Source organism: Protopterus annectens, chromosome 7.part0 (assembly GCF_019279795.1).
Source record: "Protopterus annectens isolate FY-2018-M chromosome 7.part0, PAN1.0, whole genome shotgun sequence".
Classification (NCBI taxonomy): domain Eukaryota; kingdom Metazoa; phylum Chordata; order Ceratodontiformes; family Protopteridae; genus Protopterus; species Protopterus annectens.
The window spans coordinates 168432573-168459321 of record NC_056739.1 but is presented as its reverse complement, the minus strand read 5'-3'; the positions used below and the strand labels follow the sequence as shown (position 1 = coordinate 168459321).

The following is a 26749-nucleotide window of genomic DNA, read 5'->3' as shown; positions in this document are numbered from 1 at the left end:
ACACCCAACATGGCTTCCGCCCCCATCACAGCACAACCACTGCTCTCCTCTCCTTTGTTGACTCAGTCAACTACAACCGCAATAACAAATTAATCTCCTCTGCGCTCTTTCTAGACCTATTGAAAGCCTTCGATATGGTCAACCACCAACAATTGCTCCACACACTGGAAACCTTTCATCTTGGCAAACCAACCATAAGTTGGTTTAATGCCTACCTCTCTTGCAGAAAACAGGCAGTTCAGTGGCAAAATAGGCTATCAGACCTACTCCCCACCAATATTAGTGTTCCCCAAGGATCTATTCTTGGTCCCCTTCTTTTTTCCATATTTATACATGGTCTACACTCTCATTCCCAAAGCCACCTGCATTCAATATGCAGATGACTCCACCCTTATCTGCTCTGACGTCTCTCTTGCCAAACTCCAAGTCACAACCCAAAACTGCTTTTCCACAGTCGAAAAATGGTTCTCGGAACTTAAACTCTTACTCAACCAACCAAAACCAAATTACTTCTATTTTTCCCCACTCCAGCTACCGCCCAAGGAATAGAACCCCCCAACACCAACAATCCAACCTTCCACGTGTCCTCCAACAATGGTACCATAATCTACCCCGTCTCCCACACCAAACTGCTAGGGGTGACCATAGACCACAAACTTAAATTTTAGATATATGTAAATCTAACCATTAAGTCGGTCAACAAAAAACTCTGGTCCATGGTGTAGAATAAAGACCTTCTTAACCCCGCACACCAAACTAACAATTGCCCGAACCCACCTCCTCTCCACACTCCTTTATGCCTCCCCGATATTCTCCTTCCTCCATAAGAGAGAGCTTAATAAACTTTCTACTACCTACAATCACATAGCCAGATTCATAACTGGAATGCCCATCACTGCCTAAACCTAAGGACACTAGAATGGCTAGAACTGCCTAATATTCTCAAACTCAACCAACTCACTGAGGCTTTTAAAATTATCAACCATCCAGATAAAACCCCCTCACTGAACAAACTACTTACCCCTTACTCCAACCTCATGTCCCTCAGGTCTTCCAAAAGTCTACAAGTACTGACCATTAAATCTAACAACTCCGGTGGTGAAGCACTATATGCTAATTCCATTGGCAAATCCTGGAATGCCCTCCCAAACAACCTAAGACTTATGTCCTCTCTGCACCAATTTAAACTACACCTCAGAGCACTCCTGAAGTCCCAATGGTTATGCCATTGCTCTAATCCAAACTAATGGTTAACGTCCCTGCCTCACCTAGGCCTCTCTAAGCCACTACCCAACCCAAAAACCTAATGGTCCACAATATAGTTCTGTAGTCCTTCTGTTCAAGTCTGTATCTCTTTTAAATTGTATATATAACTACTTGTTTGCTTTATTTTGCCTTGCGTCAGTGTATTTACTTGTTTCAACTTTGTCCTTGCATTTGTTTATGTAACCATGATCTTGGAGCTTTTCTCCCCGGGCCTCCACTGAAAATGGACATGTATCCAGTTGGACTAGCCCGGTCAACAAATGTAAAATAAAATAAATAAATAAAATAAAAAAAAATGTGGTACTTCCACTACTTTCTGCAAATTATACAGCCTGCTCACTCCATAACACTGTAGCACTTTTGGTTTCTGTCATGCTGTTTGCCTGTCTCTTCCATGCCGAACTGCATAATGAGTCATTTTAGACTGTGGTTGCGATTAATACACAAGTACCGGAAATATTTTAACCAGAAGAATGTGTCATTTGCATATAGTAAGCGAGTAACGAAAGAATGCGCCAGAGGAAGTTTGTCATTGTAAATGAAGAACAGCAATGGGGCAAGAATGGAACCTTAGGTCAGAGGGGATGTGTTTGAGGTGGAGATGACAATGAAGTGCCAATTTGGTAGGTAGCTGTGGAACCAAGGAAGGACACTAGGACTGATGCCATATCCAGAAAGATGGAGTAACAAGGCGAGTGGTTTACCATTACTCTAATACTCTTGTTAGGTCAGTGTAGACCATTACAGAGAGCATGCCCTGTTCCATTGCCCTTAATATGTCCTCTGTGAGAGACGTAATAGTGATCCTCCCAGAGCAGAAGCCATGCTGTGAATGTGAAGGTAGGTAACATTTGCTGAAAGTTGTAGGTAAATTGTTTCAAAAGATTTTTTTCAAAGAGTAGGAAGGGAGTGGATTTTTTTAATTGTTTAGGAAGAGGCTTGACTATGGCAGTAATATAGAGGAGCCCCATTGTTATTGGTAAGCCAAAGATGTATTGGAGAGGTTCATGTTAACGTCGCAGCAGTGACAAATGAACGAAGGTTGGAGGTTCTTTTCTGATCATGTGAAGCATTTTCCTTTTACTTTTCAATCTTGCTGTCTCTCCTTTTGATATACTTTTAAGAAAAGTGCAATACTTGACACTAAGCCCATTTAACTCTATTGTTATGAACATCTTATGTTCATCTAATTTGTTGAAAATGTGTACATGGTCTTCATTGGTGCTTCTAATTTGTATTTTTTGTATTTTCATATTGAATCCGTTTTCTGCCTTGGTTAATAAATTTGTATAGCGGTGTGTCTCTCTCTTTATCTTTGTCCATCTTGTGCATGTCTGTTATGCTCTGAAAGAAATGAATACCTCGGTGTGTTCCCTATACAGTAGAACAGTGTCTAGACTTAATCTGAATTCTTTTATGGGTACAGTAATGGGGTAGGTCTGGATGTACTGATCCATGTCACATTTTGTTGCTCAATTCATAAGCAGCTGTACACTGAGTGAGTGATATATTGTTGTTTCTCCTTAGTGCTCTGTTACTTGGTTACGCCTTTGAGTCTAATCCTTCTGCTATTTACATTAATTATGAAACACTATTCTATCACCACTGCTGGGATTTTTTTTTTGTTTTATTGCCGTGTATTTATGATATCCTAATAACTTACTCCTCTGCAACAGTGTAGTGACTACATAACAATGGGAGAGGCTGGCCCTGTGAACATTACAGTATCAATTCATCCCTTATGGCAGTATGACTGCTGACCTATAAGGAGGTCTGGAATTCTTCCAGATGCAGATTGCACACTCACTAAAGTGCATCTGTGTGAGTAAAATTACACAACAATACTGTTTATTGGCTGTCTCCATGTGATCTGAGAGCAAACAGATTTTTTTTTATTAAATGTGTACATTTTCCTTCGTAAAGGACTAAGAGCCCATCTTACCAGACTTAACCGACCTTTTATTTTGTAAATGAATCTTGGTAACTAATCCAACAGGTCAGCTATGTGAAACTTAATACACTTTTTTTAAGGTAGACGGGGACCCCACTTCTGAGACACTAATGGTCCCTGTTTATCTCTTAACCTTTCAACTTTCACATAAGAGTCACAGAAATGTTCAAGCATTTATTAGACTTTTGTTTCTATTAAGTGAAGAATCCGTGAATATTTTCACAATTTAAAGCAAACTCCGAAGCTGTGCTGTGTTCCTGAGGTATGTGAGGGTGGGTAAAAAAAAATTCTAATCTGGGTGAGGCATACAGTTTTCATGTACGTTTCTGACATATTAACAAAAACAGAAACTTATTTTAACATCAGCCCACAAACTAGTATTCTACTTAAATGTATACAGAAAATCTTAGCATAATTATTTTCTTACAGAGCTACAGGTTGATACCAAAGGAATAAACAACTATTTGTATGTACAGATTACTAAAACATACCAAAGGAATACACCTGTACAAAAGCTAGTTTAGCTTCTTTGAAGTGCCATTAAAAAAATGCATCTTTCCAAAATGAGGGGGTCGTTTAAGCTATGACAGAAGAGAAGCTTAATCAAAAAGTAAATGAGTGATCTTATTTACATCACTACCGCAGTAGTCTTTGCTGCTGGAGGTGTGCCTGTGGAAGGAGGATATCTTGCTTTGTTTTAGAACTTTTCTTTCTGCAATTCACAGATGCAGAAGCCATTTAGTTTTTATCCTTTACATGGTCTACCAAATGCCAAGTGCCCCCTAGTGAAAAAACATTTTTTTCTTCCTTAATTTTCTAGTTTGGTACACTGATTTAGTACTGTTAAGTTTTCAAGGACTTTTGTGTAAGAAGGTACATGTGACTGTGGCAGAAAAAATCCCACATGAGGCATACCACAGCTGCTGTGTGTTCCACTTCAGTGGACCCTGTTGTCAGAAACTGATGCCTGTTAGGGTTTCACCCCAGAAATGCTTAGGAGTAGGCTTTGTTCCTTGTCACAGTACAGGAACAGAAGAACCAGAGACATAATCCAGATGTCACCATCGCAGATTGGGCTGTCCTCTGTTATGAATGATCTCCAGTATATGACTACTGTGCTTGCATTTGATAATGGAAGGCTGTGCACCTCCTTATCCTGTATGTTGGGATGGAGTATGATCAGAAGACCTGGGCAGAGACCTAAGATGCAGGTGTCGCACACTGTATGTCTACAGAATCTGTACTGATATTGTGTGCACACACCTGCGACTGTTTACCGCCCATCTACATCTGGTCTACAGACATAGTCAGGAGAGACGCATAAAACTTTCAGCACTCCGGGCCGCATCTCTAGCGTAAGCATAATAATTCGCATGCTATTTTGATTAAGGCATCCATTGCTTGCCTTCCCTTCCATTAATAGGCGATTGTCATTTCTCACTGTGCTGGTGGAGAGGCATGTGTGGTTGTAGCATTGTGCTTGTGCACTGCACCAGCAGTGAAGATGTACCTCTGCGTCTGTTTTCGTTGGTCCATGCAGTGCCAAAGAAATAGTCCTGTTGATACTCCACTGTATTGGTTTGAGCAACATGTCACCATTTTCTTGGTTGGTGGTTGGCTATTGGGCTGCTGTATTTCTCATAGTTCTATAATTAGACCCTTGAAAATACTTGACCCTGATCATAGTGCAGTCCATGATTCACAGGCATGTAAATTGTGTTCTGTGGTATGGATTCCAGTAACCTGGAGTTAAGGTACGCAGCTAAGTATATGTTATTACTCTATTGTGCACGGTTACCTTTCGTGAAACATACTGGGCCATGATATAAGACCTGGATTGTGCACCTGCCCAGTACAGTTACACACAGAGCTTATGAATATTGAACACTTTTTGTTTCATATCTGCAGAAAAAGTGCGCCTGGATTTTGCAAAGGTTACTGGCACATGCTCAGTAATTAAACTCCCTAACCTGCTCATCAGCATTTAATTACAGGCATGTAGCCAGCTGCACAAGCGGAGCCATTGAATCACATTGCTACAATGTTAACCTGAAGCAGAATATATTAATTATATTTTCCTGGAAGGTAAAACTGTCTTTCGGCTTTTCCCGATTAGGGGTCGCCACAGCAGAATTCCAGTCCACTAATGATTGGCAGTGAATTTTTACAGTGTCGAGTTTCCAGCCCAGCGCCCAACCTTCAAAGAAGGCACACCTACACATGCTCGCACCTACCTACATGTCTTTAAATTCACTCGACCGTGGGGAGGACATGCAGACTCCGCACAGAAGGTGCACCAGCCGAGAATCGAACTAGATCGCCTCTTGCTGTGAGGCGACAATGCTAACCGCTGCGCGACCGTGGCCTCATTTTCCTGGAAGTTACTATTTGCTTTTTGGATGTTTGAGCTCATTTATTGAGTAATGAGGAACACAACCTGGTTAGGAAGCGTCTGCATTGTGTTGCTTATTCCTGCAAACTTTGGGCTAGCAGCACTGCAGGGAACTGGTCCTAGATGCAAGCAACACTTACACAGCCTTGCTGTGCAGCCTCGTCACAAGTTAAACCTCCCACACACACACAGTTTTAAGTGTTGTTTGGGATATTTTGTAGGCATGTCTGTCTGATTTGATTTTAAGCTCTCTGTGTTTCTAAAGTATAGCCAAACAATTCACTTATGTTGCAGTGATGAGGTGATGTCTAAAACAACTGTTGGAGTTTGGATTTATTGGCCTGAATGTACCCACAAAGACTTAAAAATTGACACATCATGGGCATTTCAGAAGCCATGTAGCTGTAACACTGATGTGTCCTTAAGGGGTCATTTGCATATATCCTATGGATCTCTACTACAAGAAGTTAAAGGCTTATACAATGATGACTGTAGCTTGGCTTGGGTGTTTCTTTTAGTTTTTATGGAGTCATAACTTTTAACTGTGTTGTGATTTTTACATACACATACTAAAAGGCTAATCACCAGGGTAGAATGAAAACATTTGGTTCCAGACTGAGTGTGAGTGGTTTAAAGGCAGTTTGTAATGGTTTCTGAGGAAAGCTGCCATATAGCTAGTTGCTTTTATTAAATACGCGTCTGCACAGTTTATCTGTAAAGCTTTCTTTTAGTGAGGTAGCACCATCATCCATGACATCACGAACTCCAATAAAGTGATTTTTTTAAAATGTCGGTATGGCTGCTTAAACACACAAGAATGTGATGGCTCTCTACCAAAAGTGCAACACCAACTCCAGACATTTTGAGAAAGTAAACTGTACTAACAACAAAACAGTGAACTATGAAACTTTGTTACTCTCTCCTCCCCCTGACTTAACTCTGAGATTACTATACCTCCGAGCAGGGGGAATTCTCCAAAATACCACAGACATGGCATTTAATATATGTTTATGCATTCTGACATGTAGCTCCATGCTTGAGGATCACAGTTTATCTTTTTTTTTTTGAACATTCAAGTACCTGGAAGCTGTTAAAGTTAGTTATTTGGTCATGCTGGTATTTTGAAAGGCATGCTTTAATGAAGCTCAGTTGACTTGGGAGTGTGATCCTGTGAATTTTTAAGAGGTAAAAATGATTCTTGCAGATGCTACTTTGTTTTTAAAAAGTAAAAAAAAAAGCCGACCTGTGTCTTGGACAGTACATAAAAGCTGGAAGGTCTTTGTGAAGAAAATAAACTTATGTGCTATGTGTCTTGTAAGCACATAAGTCGTAATAAATGTACAGTTTATTTGTTGTGGCTGACGAAAGATAACTTGCCAGATCTAGCATATTGTAACAGTAAAATATGCCCCTCTTTAGGAGACTTACAAGAATCTAGTGGTTTCACTTAGGAAACGGCATATAAGAACAAAGACGAGTGTAAACTGTTACTTAACCTGCGATATTTTCTAGCAGGAAATGTGGTTTCTGTCCTTTAGCTGTATGTGGGTGGGGGCTGGGTATTTTATCTGTGAGGTCTGAATACAAAACTTTGACTCCTACTTGATTTGTTTTCCTTCCTAATGTATGGCTTTTGTATGTTGGTGAGTGTTTGTGTCTACCTTGGTTTTTTTTTTTTTTTTTTTTTTTTTTATCCATTGCAGTTTGAACTTGCTTATTTAATTGTAGTTTTGCTTTTCTTGTACAATGTCTGCTTGGCATATGTACTACTCGAAACTGGAGTGCTGGAGAAGTAGCTTTGAGTGATACTGTATGCAGATAATCCACTAATCATCTGTACACACTTTGTCCTGGTTTTGCCCCAAACTACCTGCAGTACATTTATGGGGACCTTTGATTTGCACTGCATAGGCAAGGTTGGTGTAATACAGTAATTTATGTGTGGTTACCCACCAAAACAAATGTACATTTTTATGATGGTGGAGCAAGAAACTTATTAAACTGTACTAGTTTTTTTTTTTTTAACTGTTTCTTGAGAGCTTCTAAATGTCTCTGTTGCAGCCTTAGACCTTGTTCTTTGGGTTTGTGTATGACTTGAATTTGTTTAATTACTGATCAATTTCCTATTGAAGGCACTGTTTTACATGTTTGCCAGGACCTCATTTCTTTAATGTCTTTTCATTCAGGTGTACCGTTTGTGCCGTCCTACTTGTCTGTCTTACAAAACTGCACATCTCTGAATCCTGATGCAAAGTTCAAGAAGAATTTCACCAATTCGGATTACAAGGCTTTGGAACAATGCCTACTTACCACGTCAGTAGGTGGTATCTCAGAACTCGGTAAGTGTATTCCAGATCAATAATCTTAATCTGCTAACACTTGTCCATTGCTCCTTTGGCCTTCCATAAGAAAATGGTAGTGGTGTCTGACTGACATGCAAGTTAGGGGTTGGCATAATGCATAAAGTGTTTGACACACAATACAGTTTGACTTTCATCCTTGAAAGGCAAATTAGCTAGGTTTATAAAGGCCCACAAGTGCAGCTAGACTAGAATTTTAGGGTTGGAGTTGGCATAATGGTTAACGTGTCTACCTCGCAAGCACAAGGCACACTATTTGATTCTCACCTTTGAGGGAAAATGGCTAGGCTTAAAATGACCCGTAAGGACAGCCAGCCTAGTACTTAATCAGTGAACCTATTGGCATTCAACAGAAACTGATTTCCAGACAGTCAAATCAGTGTGACCTCTGCCGTGGTGGTGCAGTGGTAGCGTTGTTGCCTCACAGCAAGAGGTTCTCCCATTCGATTCTCTGTTGGAGCACCTTCTGTGTGGAGTCTGCATGTCCTCCCTGCGGTAGAGTGGCATTCGAAAGACATGCGTAGAATGGGCATGCCTTCGTTGAAGGTTGGGCATCAAGCTGGCACCTGGGCACCCGTAAAAGAAAATCTACTGCCAAGCATTAGCGGACCGGAGTTCCGCTGTGGTGACCCCTAACCGGGAAAAGCTGAAAGAAAAACAAATCGGTGTGAGCTCTGCTGTTTTTCTTTCTTTCTTTTTTTTTTTTTTTTTTTTTTTCCTGGTCATGTGCTTTAGTTGATGTAATTGCATTGTTGTTCTTGTCATCACAGGAGTGCATTCCATGGATTGCATATGCTTGTTGATGCTTCTGTGGTCTGTGTGTTTCATAGTGCTTTGTGTTTACTACCAGTAATCCATGTCATAAAAGCAATTAATCCTAAAACAGTTGTTGCCCCAAATCTTTTTAGAAATGGAAGATAAAGAGCAAAACATTGCTTTGTGTGACTTCTTATTTTAGTTTGCTGACCAAATAGTTTAAATTTTTTGGTCCTTGTGAAGGAAGAACCCAAGGCGTGAACACCACATATGTAGTAAGTGTTCTTTGTTATCCACTGTTGTAACACTGAAGTTATCCACTGTTGTAACACTGAACCTTGGGATTCCTACAACAGAAACCTGATGGCTTTTGCCCAACTTACAGATCTCTTAATTTTTATTGTTCACCCTTCCTGACTCCAGCATCAGGGGCATTTGCTCCGACCATCTGCGGATCTTTCTTGCAGCAGTTCATAAGCATCTTTAGTTTGGTTGGGTTGACCTGATTCCAGAGTTTTCAGGTAAGTATCGTTCTGGGGAAAATGTTTATTTTTGCAATAACCCCTTCTGGGGAAAAGTTCTTATCTTTACAATAACTGTCTGTCTTGGGTGCAAGAAGAAGATACCACACAGATTTCCTTAACTTTTGTGTCATTTTTGCTCGTGTCTGGAGCACAGTCTGCCTAATTGTACCCAGTGTACTTTATTTAACGGGAGAACCATAAAGTTCATGGTGGAGTCTCTTCAAGAATATTTTCACCTGAAGTGGACAAGTCTCTGGCCCTGACCTGCCATGTTGTCCAATAGCTCTTCCCCTGACTTCTGGGGATAACAAGTCTTTGAAGTCCCAGGGAGAGGAGAGAATCCGGGAGGCTGATGACACTGTCGTAGTCGGGCAGCCTTCTGTAGGCGTAGACACCAGTGTCAGTGAGGTGCCATCATAGCTCTGTATCTGGAGTCTGGTTCTGCTTAGCCTGATGACACAAGCACTTCAAATGCTGATTTGTCCGTATGAGCCAGACCTCCACTTGGTCCCAGGGCCTGCCCACAGCCCTGAGAATCCAGTGCCTGCATCGTCTGGCATGTGTAGCATTAGGGCGTGCAAGTCCCAAGCTTAGTCCTGAAGGCCACTAAGGCAAAGCAGGCATCAGACTGGGCTGCGTGGTCTTCTCCTCCCCCCACCCAAGATGTCACATGATATAATGCCGACTGCTCATGTCATAGGTGTCCAAGTCCAGACAGCCCACTTCTAAATGCACAGTCACAGATATCCTCTGCTGAAAAGAAAAAGGAGCCTTCCCTGCAGAGGAACTTTGCTACCTCAAACTCAGAAATGGAAGAACTGGTTTAGGTAAACCTCTTCATTGTTACACCTGTAGTGTGCTGCTGAGTACACCTTAACCACCTGACAAAGTCTTATTTTGGGGATTCTCCTTTGCAGGATAAATGGGAACCCAAGGAGCTCTGTTAGGAACAGATATTTTCCTTTTGACCCTGCTGCCTGCCAATAGACACCATAATCAGCGAGGGCTAGTGTGCCCAAGAGGGGGCATAATATAGATGGCCATATGGGTGATTTTTAAGGGTTCTTCAACTTTAAGCCCTACATCCTCTGAATGCTTGGTTGTACAAAGGAAGGGGGCATGTACTGGGCTGACCACATTGGCTGTACTTCACTTCTACAAAAAACCTTGCAGGTAGCCTCCCTGCTCCACTCCCCATATTCAAGTGCCGATGGTGGCCTCCCTGGTCTTTTGTAAGAGAAATCAAAACAGAGTGCTTATTGAGCAACTCATCCCTCACCCCAGGAGAGTCTGAGTGGGCAACACCCTTTCAACCCTCTCCCTCCTTGATTTTGTAGTACAGAGGCCACTAAACTCCAGAGTGGAGCTGTGCTCGGGCTGTAAAGAACTAACCTGTACCTGGCAAAGCAAGAATAATCTAAAGGTGGTACTTACTGTTGCCCAGTTATACCACTGCCATCCTGATGTATGTGTGGGAGGGAGTCTGCTGGACCTGGAGGGGAATGGCTAAAGAGCAGTTGAAGTCAGGCCAGCCATCAGGCTTCTGCAGGCAGGAATTGTAGAACTAAGCATTGTAACGGTAGACATGTTCAGACCTCTACAGTAATAGACAAGTTCTTAACGTAACTGTACTTTTTCACTTGGGGAACCTTGGTGAAAAGAGAACTTGTTCATGTACAGAAGCAGGGATTGCTAGTGTAGCCCCATTCATTGTGTTTACTTCCATAATGGATTTATCCCCCCACCCCATTCCACAGTAATGTTCACCCTAAGGGCTCTTTTTATTCATTCTAATTCTGTTATTATTATGGTCTTGAAATGGGTATCTTCTACAAGTGGAATCTTATAAAGGACAAATGATAACTTTGTTGCACATAAAGGTGTAATAAATAGATGAAAAAGAATTACATTTGAGTTGTATGCACTGAGACAAGAACAGATTGAGGCTAGCTGAAGGTGTATTGTAGGTAGCCATGTTTTGTTGCTCAGAATACTTGTAAAAATGAGGTGTGAAATACAGTAATGCAGTACGTTTCAAATGTCCCCGATTTTGACTCAAAATTTAGCTCTATTCCACAGAATTTCTTAAAATTGGTGGATTTGGGAGAAAAGATGGTGGCTAACACTTAGTAGTGATTATAGATCATTTGACATTCTCTTATTTTTGTCAGTTTCAAGATAATACCAATTTTAATAAGTGTCCCTGATTCTGGAGGTGGGTGGTTGAGAGCTGTGCTGACACTTGTGTACTGCAGAGACTTGTTGACTCCAGAAGCAGAGAAGCGTAAACTAACTTGAGACCCCTAGTGGGCAGGGTTTATGGTCACATCCTGTAACCATTCCATTTTTGTCATGCACTATCTTAATTTGCTGAACTCTTGGTGCAGAACAACAGGCATTGTAGGAAGTGTTGCTTCATTTGTTATGAGTGATGTGGGTAGTTTGGATCTGTGTGGGGTGCAGCTACTGTGATCTTATCTCTTTGCATGAGCTTGGAAAATACAAGAACAGATGGTAAGTTTAAGAACATTTAATAAGGGTTATAACTCTCCACTCGGGTAAACAACTGATGTAGCCGTTTTTGCTTTGTTTTTCACCATTTTAAATGTGCAAGGAGCTACTGAATGAAGCCTTTGATTCATTAAGTTTTGCACAGTTAGTAAAATGGAGGTGCAAGTTATGTAATTGTATGTTTTTTGTTATGCGGTATTCTAGATTATTCCTAATGATTTCCTTTCCCAGTGTGGGTAATTTAAGTACTAAAAAGGTGGAAGCCCAAACAGACAAGTAGCAAGGAAAAGAACAAATTTCCACACAAGCCATGGGTATTATGTCTAACTGGACAATATTGTGTTGTGTGAAAAACAAAATTATCTGTAAAAGTAAAACCACTCCGTCATAGTCTTCCAAATGTTACTAACTGTTACACTCTCTGAAACTTATGAATGCCTATCTGGCCTTTGTTAGGTTCATAGTTAAGTACTAGATTAGCTGAGAGATAGTTTAAGCCTAGTCACACTCCCTTTTGGTGCTTCATTTAACCTATCCTGTTTGGTATTAGGTTGACCTTGCCCATCCCATGGTCAATTATATATTATCCTAGAGAAAAAATAACTGGGATCATACCATGGATAATTTGAGGGGATCCATGTATGGGATTAAGTGTTTAGGAGCTGTCTCTGTCCTTTAGTAATACAGGGCTCAGTCATGGGGTACATTTTCTCTTCCCCATCCAGAGAAAAATGACAAATCCAGACTCAGACACCTCCAGTGTTTGGAGGTTCCCTGTGTCCTCATTGCTTAGTTCCATGGCTTTGCATATGAGGCCAGCCAGACCTGTGGATCTATATTTGCCTCTGTCTGTGGAAGGTCCTTCCTTATGCAAGGAATTACTGTAGTTCTTCATTTACTTGGTGCAAAATCTGTATTGAGGCAGAGGGTGAACAGTGTCTGTATGGAGGCAGAGGGTGAACAGTGTTGGAGGGGGGAGCGATTTAAATTGTCCTTATGCATTCTGAAAATGGAAAGTGGACTAGCCTACCTATCTAGCCAGCAAAGTTAGTAAGTAAATACTTAAAATGTAGTGGAAAAGTATGGAGTAGCATAGAAAGCTTTATACACCAGATACATTTTAAACGAATGCTGTGTTGCAAGTAGTGATGGTGAAATGCTGCTGGAGGATGGCTGCCTCATTAGAAGGTTTAGACGATTCAAAGAACATGTATGGCTTCCACTTTATTGCACTTCCCTGACAATGACATCATTATCACTACCCATCAACCTCTTCCTGTGATTGTAAGTGACCTGTCTAAATATAAGGACAGACCCCAAAGGGGGAAGGGCTGAGGATGCAGCTACCTGCAAAGATATTTCTTTCAATAGAAGTAAGATTGGTGTGCATTTGTGTGTGTTGGCACCTTTATAATTGGTATGTATGCCCAAAGAGGAATCAGTTTTGTACTTTCCAGGACATACGCACATGTGCACACACTAGTCTGCAAGAATGTCTATTGTGAAAAGCAAAAGAATTTCTATTGTGAAAAGCGGTGAGATTTTAGCAATGTATGGGACATGTACAAGTGTGGGAGGGAAAACTCAAGTTACCTGTAAGCAGGGGGCCCTGTGTATTCCTCTAATAGTAAAATGGGCATGGCAGGAGCAAGTGATTTTTTTGTATGTTGTCATAGGCTAAGTTTTGTCTTAAAAAAACTTTTGCATGACTTTTCTGTGCAGTGCCTTAGGGATGCTTATTTAATTATGCTGTAGAACTGATCTGTTTCTTCTGAGGCAGAAAACTAATTGTTTTTAATGTAGTTCGATCTGTGATTGCTCATTAATGAAGCTATGGGTAAACCACTACGGGTTCTTTCCAGAGAGCTTCATATATACATTGCAGTTGTGCCTCACCCCGTGTAAAGACTTTCTAGGACTTTTTATCTTTTGTTCCCTGCACTGAGTCATGACTCAGGAAGCTTTGTAATGGTAAAACAGAGCAGTAATAAAGTGGTCAGAGTTTCATTTGTATTTCCTCTGACTCGTAACTTTTGGAAAGCACATCTTGCTTAATGTACTGAGAATTTTGACCATTTTTTTCAGTAGCTGCCTTGTGCTTTGCTCATTTCTGAACTTTATCTTGACGTCAGTTTGTTTTAGGTCTGCGGGTTTTGACATTGATTGCAAAAGTATAAAAAAAATCTTAAGTTTTCTTTTTTGTTCTTCCTGCTAGCCTTAGGTTTTCAGGAAGGGGGAGTGGTTTGACTGCTGCCTATGTTTACATTCCATCTAGAAGCAAATGTTTGGAGGTAGAAACATGCAGTTACCCTACAATACCCAGGTGGTCTTTTTATTATTTTAAATGTCCTATGCATAATATTCTTCTGTCAGAATTAGATATCAAAATATCACAAAGGGCAAATGGCTCTAGACATTGTATCGAAGTGTTACAGACTGCAGTTTCGAGCTATCCCAATAATGCAGGGTAGTCCTTCCATTTCCAGGCTGTGCAGGATGTGTTCTGCAAGGGGCCATAGTATGGGTACCTAACCAGCAGGGGACAAAAGACTTTTACTAGATGAGGTTACTAGTGCCAAGAAAAGACAGGTCATGGGGCTTTTTTAAAACTAAACAAGTTCCCAAGAGTTTGAAAATTCAGAATACTAATTGTTGTTGGCCCCCTCTTAACTTCCTGAGGCAGTGACATTGATTCTGAAGTGAAAAAATTGCTTTCTCGCATTTTCAATTACAGTGATCATGGGTGCTAGCTCAGATTTGAAGTAGGGGGGGGGGGGCTCCTACTGTTTAACTACTGCACTCTTTATTTTCTTTTGTTTACAAAATGTTTAGGATCACTAACATTCATATATACCCTTACCTGGATGACTGCTATATTTGAACCGAATGTCAGAAAGAGTTGGAGGGCCTTGAATTCTACCCTTAATTGTTTTCAGAAGCCCCTCCAAGTTGATGGTGTTCACATGGACCCCAAGACACCACAGAGGTGGCCTAATGGTTAAGGTGTTTGTCTTACAAACAGAAGGTACAGGGTTTGAGTCTCACTAGGGATAATTGGCTAGGCTTAAAATGGCTCGCAAGAGCAGTTAGCTTAGTACTAATCTATGAACCTCTTTAGGTAAAGGTGAACTTCTTGAACCACATTCTTTAGACACATGTCATTGAAGGATGAGGCCACAGCTTGAGAATTCCTGATAATTCTAGTTTACATGACCCCCACCATTCTTGTGTTACAAGTAGCAAGACTACATGGAAGAGCGCTCCAGTGATTCCTAAAGAACACCCTGGCAGCAGCAGAGAAAATCACTGTAGTATGCTTTGCACAAAGCAGAAGTTGGATTTGTGGATTTTCTAAAGAACCAGAGGAGGCTTTCAAGCAACCTTCCCCAACGCAGACCTCCGACACAGCTTTGGGAACTCTCTAAAGGACCTTAAAGTTTAGAGCAGCTGCCGTTGAAGGAAAGGAAGACTCCCATCAGTATGAAGAAAAAAAAGATGGTGGTCATCCTGGTGGAAATGTTCAATCCATCGTGGAAACCAGGAGCATTGAATGTGGTAACAGCACTTCAGTCACTGTGGCACATAAACAAGCTCTGGTGTGCACACAACTGTCCTCAAGGCTGGACCCGCAGGCTAGATCCTGACGGCTACTGCACTGTTAACAGAGCCCTCTACCAAGTCAGTTAATCAGAATTTCAGCAGACCCAGTGAGGAGATGTGTGAGAGGGGCACTTTCTTGGAAGAGCAAGTGAGATATCCTGGAGGTAGACAGGTTCACTTTTCTGACCAATAGATAGCTAGGAAAGTTCTGTTCCATAGCACTACATAGCAGCACTGTCTGTAGTAGAAGATGCATGCTTTCATACACGTCCAGATGTCATTCCTGCCCCCCCTTCATAGCTATGCATTTAGACTTGCCTATGTACTGAAAACTCACTTTCAGTCAGTGCTACCAAACAGTGCAAAAGCCCATCCCCCCATCTACAAATGAGGAATTTTGACAGTTTCCTTGCTCATTTTTTAAACCTTCCCTCACTTCCTGCATTTTATTTTGCTGACATTCGCTGTAATGCCTCAAGTACTAGGAAAGATCAGTTTATACTATGGTTGGCCTTGTCCCATAAAATGGAGACTTGGTGTTAATAACCTGCTGTTTAGTTAGGTGTAGGCACACGCTGGTGGTTCATCAGTGGGATACTGGAGCACTCCGCTTTGGTGGAAGTCTTGGTGCTTGGAAACTGTTGCGCTTTTCTGTCAATCTTCTATTGCAGTTTTTATTTGACTGAAACGATATTTATTAATAGTAAGTGAAACCTAGCATGTTGAGCTTTTTCTGTTGAGCTGCATTGTGCTGCTGGGGTTGTTAACTCATGGTTGTGTATTATTGCTCATGGTTACTTAGAAGGATGCTGAACATAAATTAGGCATTACTTTTTCATCTAGAATATAGTGCAAAGTCATTACTTTTTCATCTAGAATATGGTGTGCATGTACTGTGTCTACTTGAGGTCGTTGGATCCAAAGATTTATATACAGGACACTAGAATAATATATTGGTATTTTTAAGGACAGCTGCATCCTAAGCACAACACTTCCTTTCCTCAGAGTGGATTTTGCATTGTGTAGAATAGAATTATCCCCATACTTCAACAGGTTAAGAGCGTGACCATGACCATCTACTTCTTCCCCTTCCGATCAGTAGCATTTGTATCCTAGTCAGCTTCCCCAATGCACACCAGTGAGAGGTTGAAGGAAATCCTTATGATTTTTAGAAATTTATCTCCCCTACTCTTGCATCATTTCTCATACCACATCTGAAAATTTCCTGCTAAGGAAAAACACACATAGCAAGGTACATGTCATTCTGTTTTATTGTTTGTGCCCAGTGGGTAATAAAGCTACATATTTATACCCCTTCTGTAGTTTACAGCTGCATTCTTTCTGCTATAAACTTGCTGAGCCTTTATAGTTCTGAATGCTGTGGATACTTTCAAAATACATGTTAAACATCTGGGATTATGTGCAATATAAATATGTGGTTATAGAAAGTAGAAGTGCATGTCATAAGGCACTGAACTAGCCAATAGAAAGAAGCACACAATCATTTGATTGATATGCAAATCTGTGTATGAAATAATTTTACTTGATACCAAAATGGCGATTATCATGCAAAGATATTTTCATGAGGTGCATGGGTGCATCTCAGATTTGTTTATTTTAGTGGGTACATTTCAGGTGTACTTTAATCTGTGTATATTCAGAAGTCTCAAGTACATTATCTAATGTACTGTTGAAAGTACTGCAAAAGGAAGACGTAAGAAAAATGAATAATTTTGTTGATGAACCAGGTAGAGTAATCTTTTTGATGTGTTCTGCTTCCAGTTGATCAATCAGCTGAGGTTTTTGAACACAGGACGTATGATCTAGGGCATTATGAACTCATCAGCTGTAGAAAAACTTTTTTTTTCCCCCACAGGAATTTGTTTTTTTTAGTCCAGGGCTATTTCTACTTTTGGTTGTGTCTGTCAGCTATGCTGTCACAATACATTATAGGCAGGAAGTGAAGAAATAGCTTTCCAGGAAAATTGGATGATGTCTGCACCTCATGAAAGCATTCAGGGTCCAAAAAATTAATTGGTAATAACATATTGTGGTATTGTCAGATTTGAAATGTGTAGAACTTCATGACAAGGTAAAATGCTATTTTTTCCCCCCAGTTTCTACCTGTATTGCTCCTTTAACCCACTTTAGCTTACTGTCCTCTTCCATGCTCCCTTCCTGCAAAGTAACAAAATTGGTGTGCTCAGCAGATAGGACTGAAATAGTTGGGACCTCATTTGGTACTTTTCAGAAAGTGTTTTAATGGCTAATGATGATGGCGTTCGAATGACGAGCTCAAGTAGTCCTTTCTTTCCTCATGTGATAATGGAACCTTGTCCCTGAGAACTGCTCTGCTACCTATATGCTGTTGCACTTCTTATCAAATTTGGAGGAGACAGATAGAGAGAGACTTTGCGTGTTTGTGCACATGCATGTAATATATGTATTCCCTTTCCCTTTTCTGTTGCACCAAAGATTTTTAATTACCTATGACCCTGAATTCTAAATGTAGACCCCACCTTTCTGGGCACATGAGTGGTACTGGTGGTTTGAAGACTGGATGAGTATGGTATGGAGTTAGATTCCTTATCCTAGGTAATTTCCTGCCAAATTTAACTTTTAAGGATCTGGGATGGTCAGTTGCAAATGCAGGTCTTCTGAATGCAAAAAGTATGCAGAAATTCAGTTAAATGTCCAGCTGAACTTTTTATAAACATGGTTTTGAGGTGAGGAAAATCCTCCACACACCATCATACAGGAGTCTCTCTTCTACACCCCTTTTTACATTGTAATCAACTTCAGGGTTAGTGTACCGTAGGGTAGGGAGGACCCTCACTCTGACGGTGACCCTCATTTTTGCCTCATCAGGCATATTTACAGAGAATTTGCTGAAAATTTATTTTTTTGTATCATTTGGTCCCTTGTCTGCTGAACACGAGCCTGTAAGGAGCTATCATCTAGGCAGCTATGACTATGCTTCATGTTTTCTCTGGCATCCCAGCAGTGAGCATTTTTCATTTATGAATCCCCCAGAATGATGTGAGCACTCATCACTGTATGGAGTATCTATGCCCTCTCAGTCACTGCATACTTACTGCCCCACATGTACTGATAGGGGCTATCGGTGATTTTGAGTGGTCATCCCCACATCCTCAATTCATTGGGAGCATTCCCACCCCAGAGACCAGTTTCAGCTCTCCAGTAGGGGGGGGGGTGAAGGCTGTCATTAGAACCATGGTACTAGCCAAGCACAAACCCCTAGCCTTCCCCCACAAGATGGGCACACCTGTCCTTCCTGTCTGCTGTCAAGATCCCTGACTATTAGTTGAACTAGGTCACCTGGCTCTTTAGTCAGGGCTTTATTCTACATCACTGATACAGACATGCTGAAAAATCAAAACTTCACAACCAAATGGTACATAAACAAGTAATCTAATACATAATATATGCTTCAACTTCTGTTGTTTAAGTAGGAAGATTAGTTTATGGAAGTTCAACACTATCCACTTCACCCAGAACAGTTGCTTAATATTTTTTAGCAACAAGTGGTGCCTTGGTGGAGTTGTAGAATCTCCTATCCCACACCCAACTGCTTTTCCCCTTCAAGATGAGACAGATGTCCCTAGTGTTTCCATGATATCCTTCCAGAAGATATTAAATGCCTCCATGGCTCTTTCATAAGTCTGTCTTGTCAGCATTGTTTGCCAGCTGCATTGTTGCCATAGTAGGTGGGGTGTGTAAACATATTATGTTGCAAGTCTGCACTTTGTAAAGTCATTTCCTATGCCTACTGAGTAATCCTTTTCCAGTGTCCGTTAGTTTGTTGCAGTCCTTTAACTGGTGACTGTAAACAGGCTAGCAGTACATTCAGAAGAACACTGCATTGTTCCTGAACCATCTTGGTTACAGGAGAGAGAGGTCAAGATACCCACTTCTCAGTATGTGCAATAACTTGTGTTACATTTAGATTTGCTTATTGGCAAATGAAAACCACGACCTTATCGTGGCTGCACTTGTCCTACCTCCTCTCCATGTCTGCCCTTTTTCTCCCTTTTCATGTTGTCTTATGCCATCTTAAATGCCTTTGTAGAGTCCCTTTTCTTCAGTTCTGATAGCCCATTGCATGGCTCTATAATCCCTTCTGTGCAAATGTAATTGTTTAAGTAGCCCAAGTTTTTATAGTTATTTTTTTTATAGGTTTCTAAAGTTTCCACTTTGCATTCTTGGTTGTAATAGTTTGTATGGTGTTCTTGTTTGTTTTCATATATTCCTCTGAGGAGCTTAGTGTGCCACATGCTGTATTTAACTTGTGTAAAAACAAACTAAACAGAAAAAAGAAGCCTTTCTAGCCTGTGGGTCCTGATAGATTTAGGATCAGTGAGTTATGTTGCTTGTTTTCCAGCACTAATTTTTCAGTAGCATTGTGACATCTTAGCCCTTCCCAAGATGCTTTATATTGGCAAAATGTGCCAACCATAAGTTGCTCACTTAGCCTTGTGCATTCTGATTGGGTGTTAAGCTGGACTGATAGCCAGTCAGAGAATATGTAGGACTAAGTGAAGCAAATGAAACTACTACAATTCGCTATTACAGATATTGTGGGAGGGGTTAAGTCGGTGTTTCCTGAGCAGGAGCAGTGAAATTGATTTTTTTTCTGCAATTCGTCTTTGAATTGATCCCAGGCACATCAGGACTCATAGTTAGGATTGTTCTTTATACATTTTAATTAACTGGAAAAAATATACAGTGTACTCGAGTCCTAAAGTGTTTTCCAGTTCATTGTGTGCCTTCTGTCCTTCGCATTCAGCTTAAGTAGGTTTTCTTGTCATTTGCACTGTTTGGGAGACTGATGCAAATATGTTGTATCCCAGCTAATATTCCTGCTTAAAAACAAATCAATACAATTTAATAATTTTATATTGTCTATGTCTAGGCATCCTGCTTGGTTAACAAAAATAAGTCACTAAAGTGAATTGAATTGTCTTGTGACATTGATTGTACACTGATTTCTTGTAATGTAATTGTTTTCTAACTCTTGAAAAAAAATGAGTCACCGAGCATGGCTTGGCATTAATGAATCCAGATGAAAAGCATTTGAGAATTATTTGATTTATGCATTCCAGACCTGTATTGAACATTATAATTGTAAATCTAAATAAAGTGGAGCATGTATAGCATAGTTTTAAACTGGTTGCCGTTTGAGGATGTACTGTTGTGTACTCAGAACCCATACTTTAATGCTGTTGGCCCCTATGTGGTTACTAGTAAATTAGTCTGAAGTAATCCAGGCATTTGGTGAGAAGGTTGAAGGAGCATTGCCCACTTTCTTGCTGTATAACAAAGACGTGATAGGTAAATGGGTTGGACAATTGTATATCCCTGCTAGATTTCCTGATAGTACAACAATTCTGACAGTACTAGAAAACACTGTTTTCAGTGTATATTTTTCTGAGTAAAATTGTTGCAGTTAGGAATTTTAGATTCCTCAACATGTGACAATTTTAGAGTTCATAAAATTTGGAGGATTCTGATAAACTGGTTTCCCCATCTTCCCATCCAGGGAAAAAAAAAAATCAGTGCTGGGGTCTCTGCAGTGTTATTGATCATTGCTCATGTTCTTTCGGCTTTTCCCGGTTAGGGGTTGCCACAGCAGAGCTCTGGTCCGCTAATGATTGGCAGTAGATTTTTTACGAGTGCCGAGGTGCCAGCTCAACGTCCAACCTTCAGCAAAGGCACACCCATTCTACGCATGTCTTTCAAACGCCACTCGACTGTGGGGAGGGCATGCAGACTCCACACAGAAGGTGCTCCAGCTGAGAATCAAATGGGAGAACCTCTTGCTGTGATGCAACAATGCTACCGCCGCACCACTGCAGCTTCCATTGATCATTGCTCATGTATTTAGGTAAAATGGTTACTACATTGCTTTTTTGTCTTGGGGGGGGGGTGGGGGGTGGGGGGACTGGCACCAGAGGTGGTGGAATAGTCTTGCTAGATTCTTGATCCATTCAGTATATGGAATAACACTGGATTTGCATAGTACCATTAGTACATTTTCACTTTAATATTAAAAGCCATGAAATCCAGTTGAGTCTTTGAGTCTTGGGGGTTTTATAGCACTCTGCCATAAAGTCTGCGTGCGTGAATTATATTTTACACACGCAGTGGTGATGCTGCAGTAGCGTTGTCACCTCACAGTAAGATGCTGCCTGGTTCGATTCTCAGCTAGAGCGTCGTCTGCATGAGACATGCGTGAATGGGCGTACCTTCGTTGAAGGTTGTGCATCAGGCCTGGCAAGCCAGTACATAAAAATCAACTGCCAATCATTAGCGGACCGGAGTTCCGCTGTGGCGACCCCTAACCGGGAAAAGCAGAAGGACACAAACTCTGTGGGGTTAATTATAAGACTTGTCACGTGGACTGCAAAAGAAATCCTGTGGTGGGTCTCTTACTTGTTGTAGCTATTTGTATACAAGACCTTTTGCTGGTAACATTCTCTTTTATAGGTTCATGGGTTCATACTAGGCTATCTGCCCTAGGGCATTTATAAGCCTAGCCAGAGTGTGTTTGGCTTTCGCCACCCATTTTAAAATTTTGCTATGCCCTTTTTCGAGGTTAGTAATACTGTGCCTCTGTCTAACAGTGACACAGAAGTGATACCCGGGGTAAACCTACAATCTCCCATCCACTCATCAAGATTCCTCTTGAAGAGCGTCAATGAGGGACTCTGGAATAAAATCCCAGTCCAGGTTTTGCAGAGTGAAGGGAGCCTTTGGGTTATGAATCTGTCCCTCCAGCATGTCCTATTTCAGTGCTGAGGTTCAAGTCTGTCGAGCGCGTAGCTCGATGGGATTTGGATTTTCTGAGGTGCAGCATGTCCACTAATTCCGGGTTGGACATGGCTTTATATGTCAGGCACAGATCGCCTCTGAGCAGGCGGTATGCCACTGAGTAGAGCTGGAGTTTCTTTAACCGGGCAGCATATGGCATCTGTTTGAGCCCTTTGATCCTCTTAGTGAGGTACTTTTGGGGTCTTTCCAGTTGCTGCAGGTGTCTGGTAAGGTACATCCCAAAAGGGGCATTGTACTCAATTATGGACCTGATGAGGGATGAGTAAAGAGGCACGATGACCTCCCCTGATCTAGATGTGAATCCCTTCATGATTAGGTGGGCTATATAAAATGTTTTTCTAACTACTTTGGCCACGTGGCTGTCAAATGAGAGGTTGCTATCAACTTTGGTCCCCAGGTCCCTAATTACTTCTTCTGTACTTAATGGATTACTACCTATGTGGTAATTTGTGGGCACTTTGTTTTTGCCAAGGGGGATGACTATACACTTTTTGGCGTTTAGCTTGAGACCATGGCTCTGGCACCAGTTGTCTATTTCTATGAGGCCCTTTTGGAGGATGCTTGTGTCGGCTGGAGAGTCTATTTATGGCACCCAGTTTGCAGTCATCTGCGAACTTGGTCAGCCACAGTCCTTCCGTGTTGGCCTGTACCTCCGAGAAATATATACCGAACAAGAGAGGTCCCAGGACTGGGCCTTGTGGGACGCCAATTGTAACTGGTTTGGAGTCTGACATAGCTCCAGCAATTCTAACCATGTGGGTTCTGTCCTTGAGCCAGTTTGCAACCCATCTAGTGACATAGGGGTTTATATTTAAGCTGGTGAGCTTATCTATAATGCCCGAGTGGGGTATTGTATCGAAGGCTTTTGCGAGGTCCAGGTAGGCTGTGTGGACCACCTTCCCCTTGTCAATGGCCTTGGTGACTGTTTTAAAGAAATCAACCAGGTTTAAGAGGCAGGATCTGCCCTTAACAAAGCCGAACTGGGTAGGATCCAGTGTCTGTAGGTCCCAAATATCTTTATTTATGAGGTCCATGATGATCCTTTCCATAGCTTTGCAGACCAAGCTAGTCAGGCTTATGGGGGCGATAGTTTCTAGGATCCGTTGAGGCACCACCTTTGTGGAGAGGGACCACTGTTGCTGTACGCCACTCTTTGGGTACATATCCTGTAGTAAGGCTGAGATTGAACAGTAGTTTTATGTTTGGGTTTAGCTGCTCTTGGAGTTCATGTAGGATGCAGCCCGGGACACCGTCTGGTCCCATTGATGCTGTGTTTTTTGCTTTGGAGAGGGTGGCTCTTACCTGAGCATCTGAGATGTCAGGGGGGCAGCACTCTGCTGGGATAGATATTTGCCCTTTTGGTGGGGGGGGGGGGAGTTTGCGCTGAACCTGTCAGCTAGGATGTTGACAAGGTCTGTGGGTTCGGTGTATTTTTTGTCATTTTGGACTAATTCTGAGCATATCTGGGAACTCCCACCCAGGTTCCTAACATAACTAAAGAAAGCCTTGTGATTATCCTTGGTGTCCTGTGCAATTTTTCTCTCGAAGCTGGCCTTAGACGATTTTATGAGTGCCCGTAGTTTTTTGCTAATACTGATCAGAGATGCCTTCCCTTTTTGGGATTTTGCTCCATCATGTAGTAGCTTCCTCCTTCTATTGTATAGTTTGTTTATGGATGGGGTCCACCAGACAGGATGTCTGCCTTTGGAGGATTGGGTCTTGGTTTTATTTGGGATTGCATGATCCATGCATTCCTGAAGGTGTTCATAGAATGCATTTATAAAGGAGTCTGCATTCTGGGCCGTATTTTCCACAGGCTCAGGGGCTTTGAAGGATTCCACCTCAGTTTTAAGGAGTGTGAAATTTGCTTTAGAGAAGTTTTTCACTGTGGTTTTCAGGGCAGGGGGTGGAGTCGGGATGTGAATATCCAGTGAGATTAGTTTATGGTCTGATCTTACCAGTGAGGGATACACTTCTGGTCTGGAACATAGAGGGATACACTTCTCGTCTGGAACATAGAGTCCCCATGTTGGTGATGATCAGGTCCAGTATGGTTTCCCCTCTTGTGGGAGTGGTAAGTTGTTCCATAGCATTTGAGTTTATAAATTCTAGGAACCTTTGGGCTAGGGTGTTGGAGCTAGAGTAATGCTCCCAGTCTATGTTTGGGTAGTTGAAGTCGCCCAATATAATGGTGTTTGGAGAGACCTTCATATTTTCCAGTGTTCTCAGGAAGGCCGAGTGGGGTTCCTGGGTTTGGGAAGGTGGTCTGTAGCAGGTTATAAACTGGAAGGCAGTTTTACCCACTGTTAGTTGCACATGGATAGTCTCTGATGCTTCGTGCTGTGCCACCAACCTGGAGGTGTGGGTATCTTTGACGAATATTGATACTCCCCCTCCTTTTGTGGTTCGGTCCAAGTTTTGGGGCCGAAAGCATGGTATGAGGTATAACTTGGTAGTGCTGGGGTGCTCTCGGGAGCCTTGAACCAGGTTTCTGTTAATGCACAGATATCTATGTTCTCCATGCTAAGGAGAGTTTCGAGTGCGTACATCTTGAGGTTTAGACTTCTGGCATTGAGTAGCATTACTCTTAGTTTCTTATCCCTTGTGATACCTATGGAGGTGGGTTTGTCTTTTGAGCCTTGCCTAAAAAAGGCACTATGGGAGTAGCAAGAGCCTTTGCCAATATCCGAAAGCCCAGGGGTGACAGGTGCAGGCCGTCCCTAGCGAAGCATCGTGGCTTGTCGAGCATGTCATCCCAGGCTGACGGGCATTGGATCCCCTTTGAATAATGACAAACACATTCTTACACTTTGATATAGTTATGTGTTTTTATATGTGTTTGTTGATTTATTGAAGTGTACTGATCAACGGTGATTTTTTTTTTTTTTTTTTTAAACTGTTATGTGAACCGAACTAGATATTATTTTCACCTATCAAAAGTAGGATCTGTGTATGTATGAGATAAAAGGGAACAGACTAGCAAGCTTCTAAAGAGTTTTGTTTTTAAATGCTAGAATTAGTATGAACTAGCAACAAATATAGCCCATATTTCTACTGTGGTACAGCAAAAGGGAATATAAAATTACACAGTAAACTGCATTTTTCATAAAGGCAAGTGTTCATATAGTGACTGCCGCTGGACTGAGTACAGAACTGTATGACGTACCTTCTCAAATAAATGTTTAAGATTATGGGGACTGAAGAGAGAAAAGGTGGAGCAGCTCCTGAAGTTTGAGACGTTTGTTACAGTATTTATAGGAGAAGCAAAAGGAACAAAGACACATTTATGTTAAAAACAGAGCTGAAGTAATTCTCGTACACTTGTTTGAAAGAGGACATTTAATAATATAGGGTTTTTTGTAGGGACTTGCAATCATTGTCTCCCGTAATGGACTAGTACTTTCACAGCAACTCGGAACAGCAGCAGATTAGACAGTATTTCTGACATGGCTCGCAGTTGCAATGAAAAGAGAAGTCTAGTGTGAAGACATGTTTTTGTAGTCTTTGAAATTTCTTCTAGTTCTAGACTAAAAAGGATTGTTTGGAATGCAAGAAGAAGGTGTTGGCTGTTGCCATATTTACTGAAGATCTGTGCAGAGTAGTAGCCAGTTACTTTGAAGTGCAGTGCTACTAAATTAAGTTTATTCAGTTTTACATTTATCCCCACAACCACCACCATTCCCTGCTGATCATCCGCTCCCCACCTTTGGCCAGGTATACCATTTATTCCCTTTCAACAGGTTGAGATGTAAAGGTGGGGGTGGGGCTGTCATTTATGCAGCCTTTCGGGATTATTTTCCTTTTCCTCAACGCCCCCATAGAGGATGCACAGTAATACACTCTAGGTTTGACATGAAATTGATGTCAGCTAGGGCATTGTCACTTGCTTTTGCATTCATCTTAATCCCTCAGGACAGTCCTGCCCATATCTGTGGTCTACACTGCGGGTTAATTTTTGGGGAAAAATGCATCCCAGACATACACTTCACCCTCCCCCGAATTGAGATAAGCGAGCAAAACGACATCCCTCCTCTTCCATAGCAGCTCTTGCAGGTGCCGGAGCCTCTAACACCAAGTTGCTTAGATCACGGAGCTTCTTCTTTCCTTTGTCAACAGAAATGGCTTCTTCAGTTTTACTTGTGATTACAGTGAAGTAAGAATATCTGATTAGCACATGTCTGAGGCTGTGAATGTCACTGGTCTGTAATGACATAATATTAATGCTTGGCAGTTTATTCAGATGTAATCCTCTTGCTTAATGAGACTGGATCAAGGCTGCATAATACAGGCAAATGGTTGTTTATAGAATCTGCATAAAAAAAAAAATTTGACACCAATCGGGTTCCTTTTCTTTTCCATACTTTCTGGTTTTGCCTGAATACTCTGTTGCTGTTGAAGTAAGGAAAATTGTGAATTTTTTGCTTGTTGCAAGTTGTTGCCTCCAGATGTTAGTCCATGCAGGGATTTTAAAGAGAAGAAGAATAACTTTCTCTTATGGCAAGCATGCTCTTTATAGGTTCAAAGGTAATTACCAGGC

At 41.4% G+C, this 26749-nt stretch overlaps 1 protein-coding gene across 2 annotated transcripts in view; it reads left to right on the top strand.

The window, feature by feature from the left end:
* The window catches only part of LOC122806315 (ankyrin repeat and BTB/POZ domain-containing protein BTBD11-like), a 164067-nt gene that overhangs the window by 25786 nt on the left and 111532 nt on the right, over positions 1 to 26749 (top strand). For both annotated transcript variants that reach the window (XM_044076631.1, XM_044076632.1), the window contains exon 3: positions 7796 to 7948. In XM_044076631.1, the coding sequence (XP_043932566.1) occupies positions 7796 to 7948 (153 nt within the window). The remainder of the gene's footprint in view (positions 1 to 7795; positions 7949 to 26749) is intronic.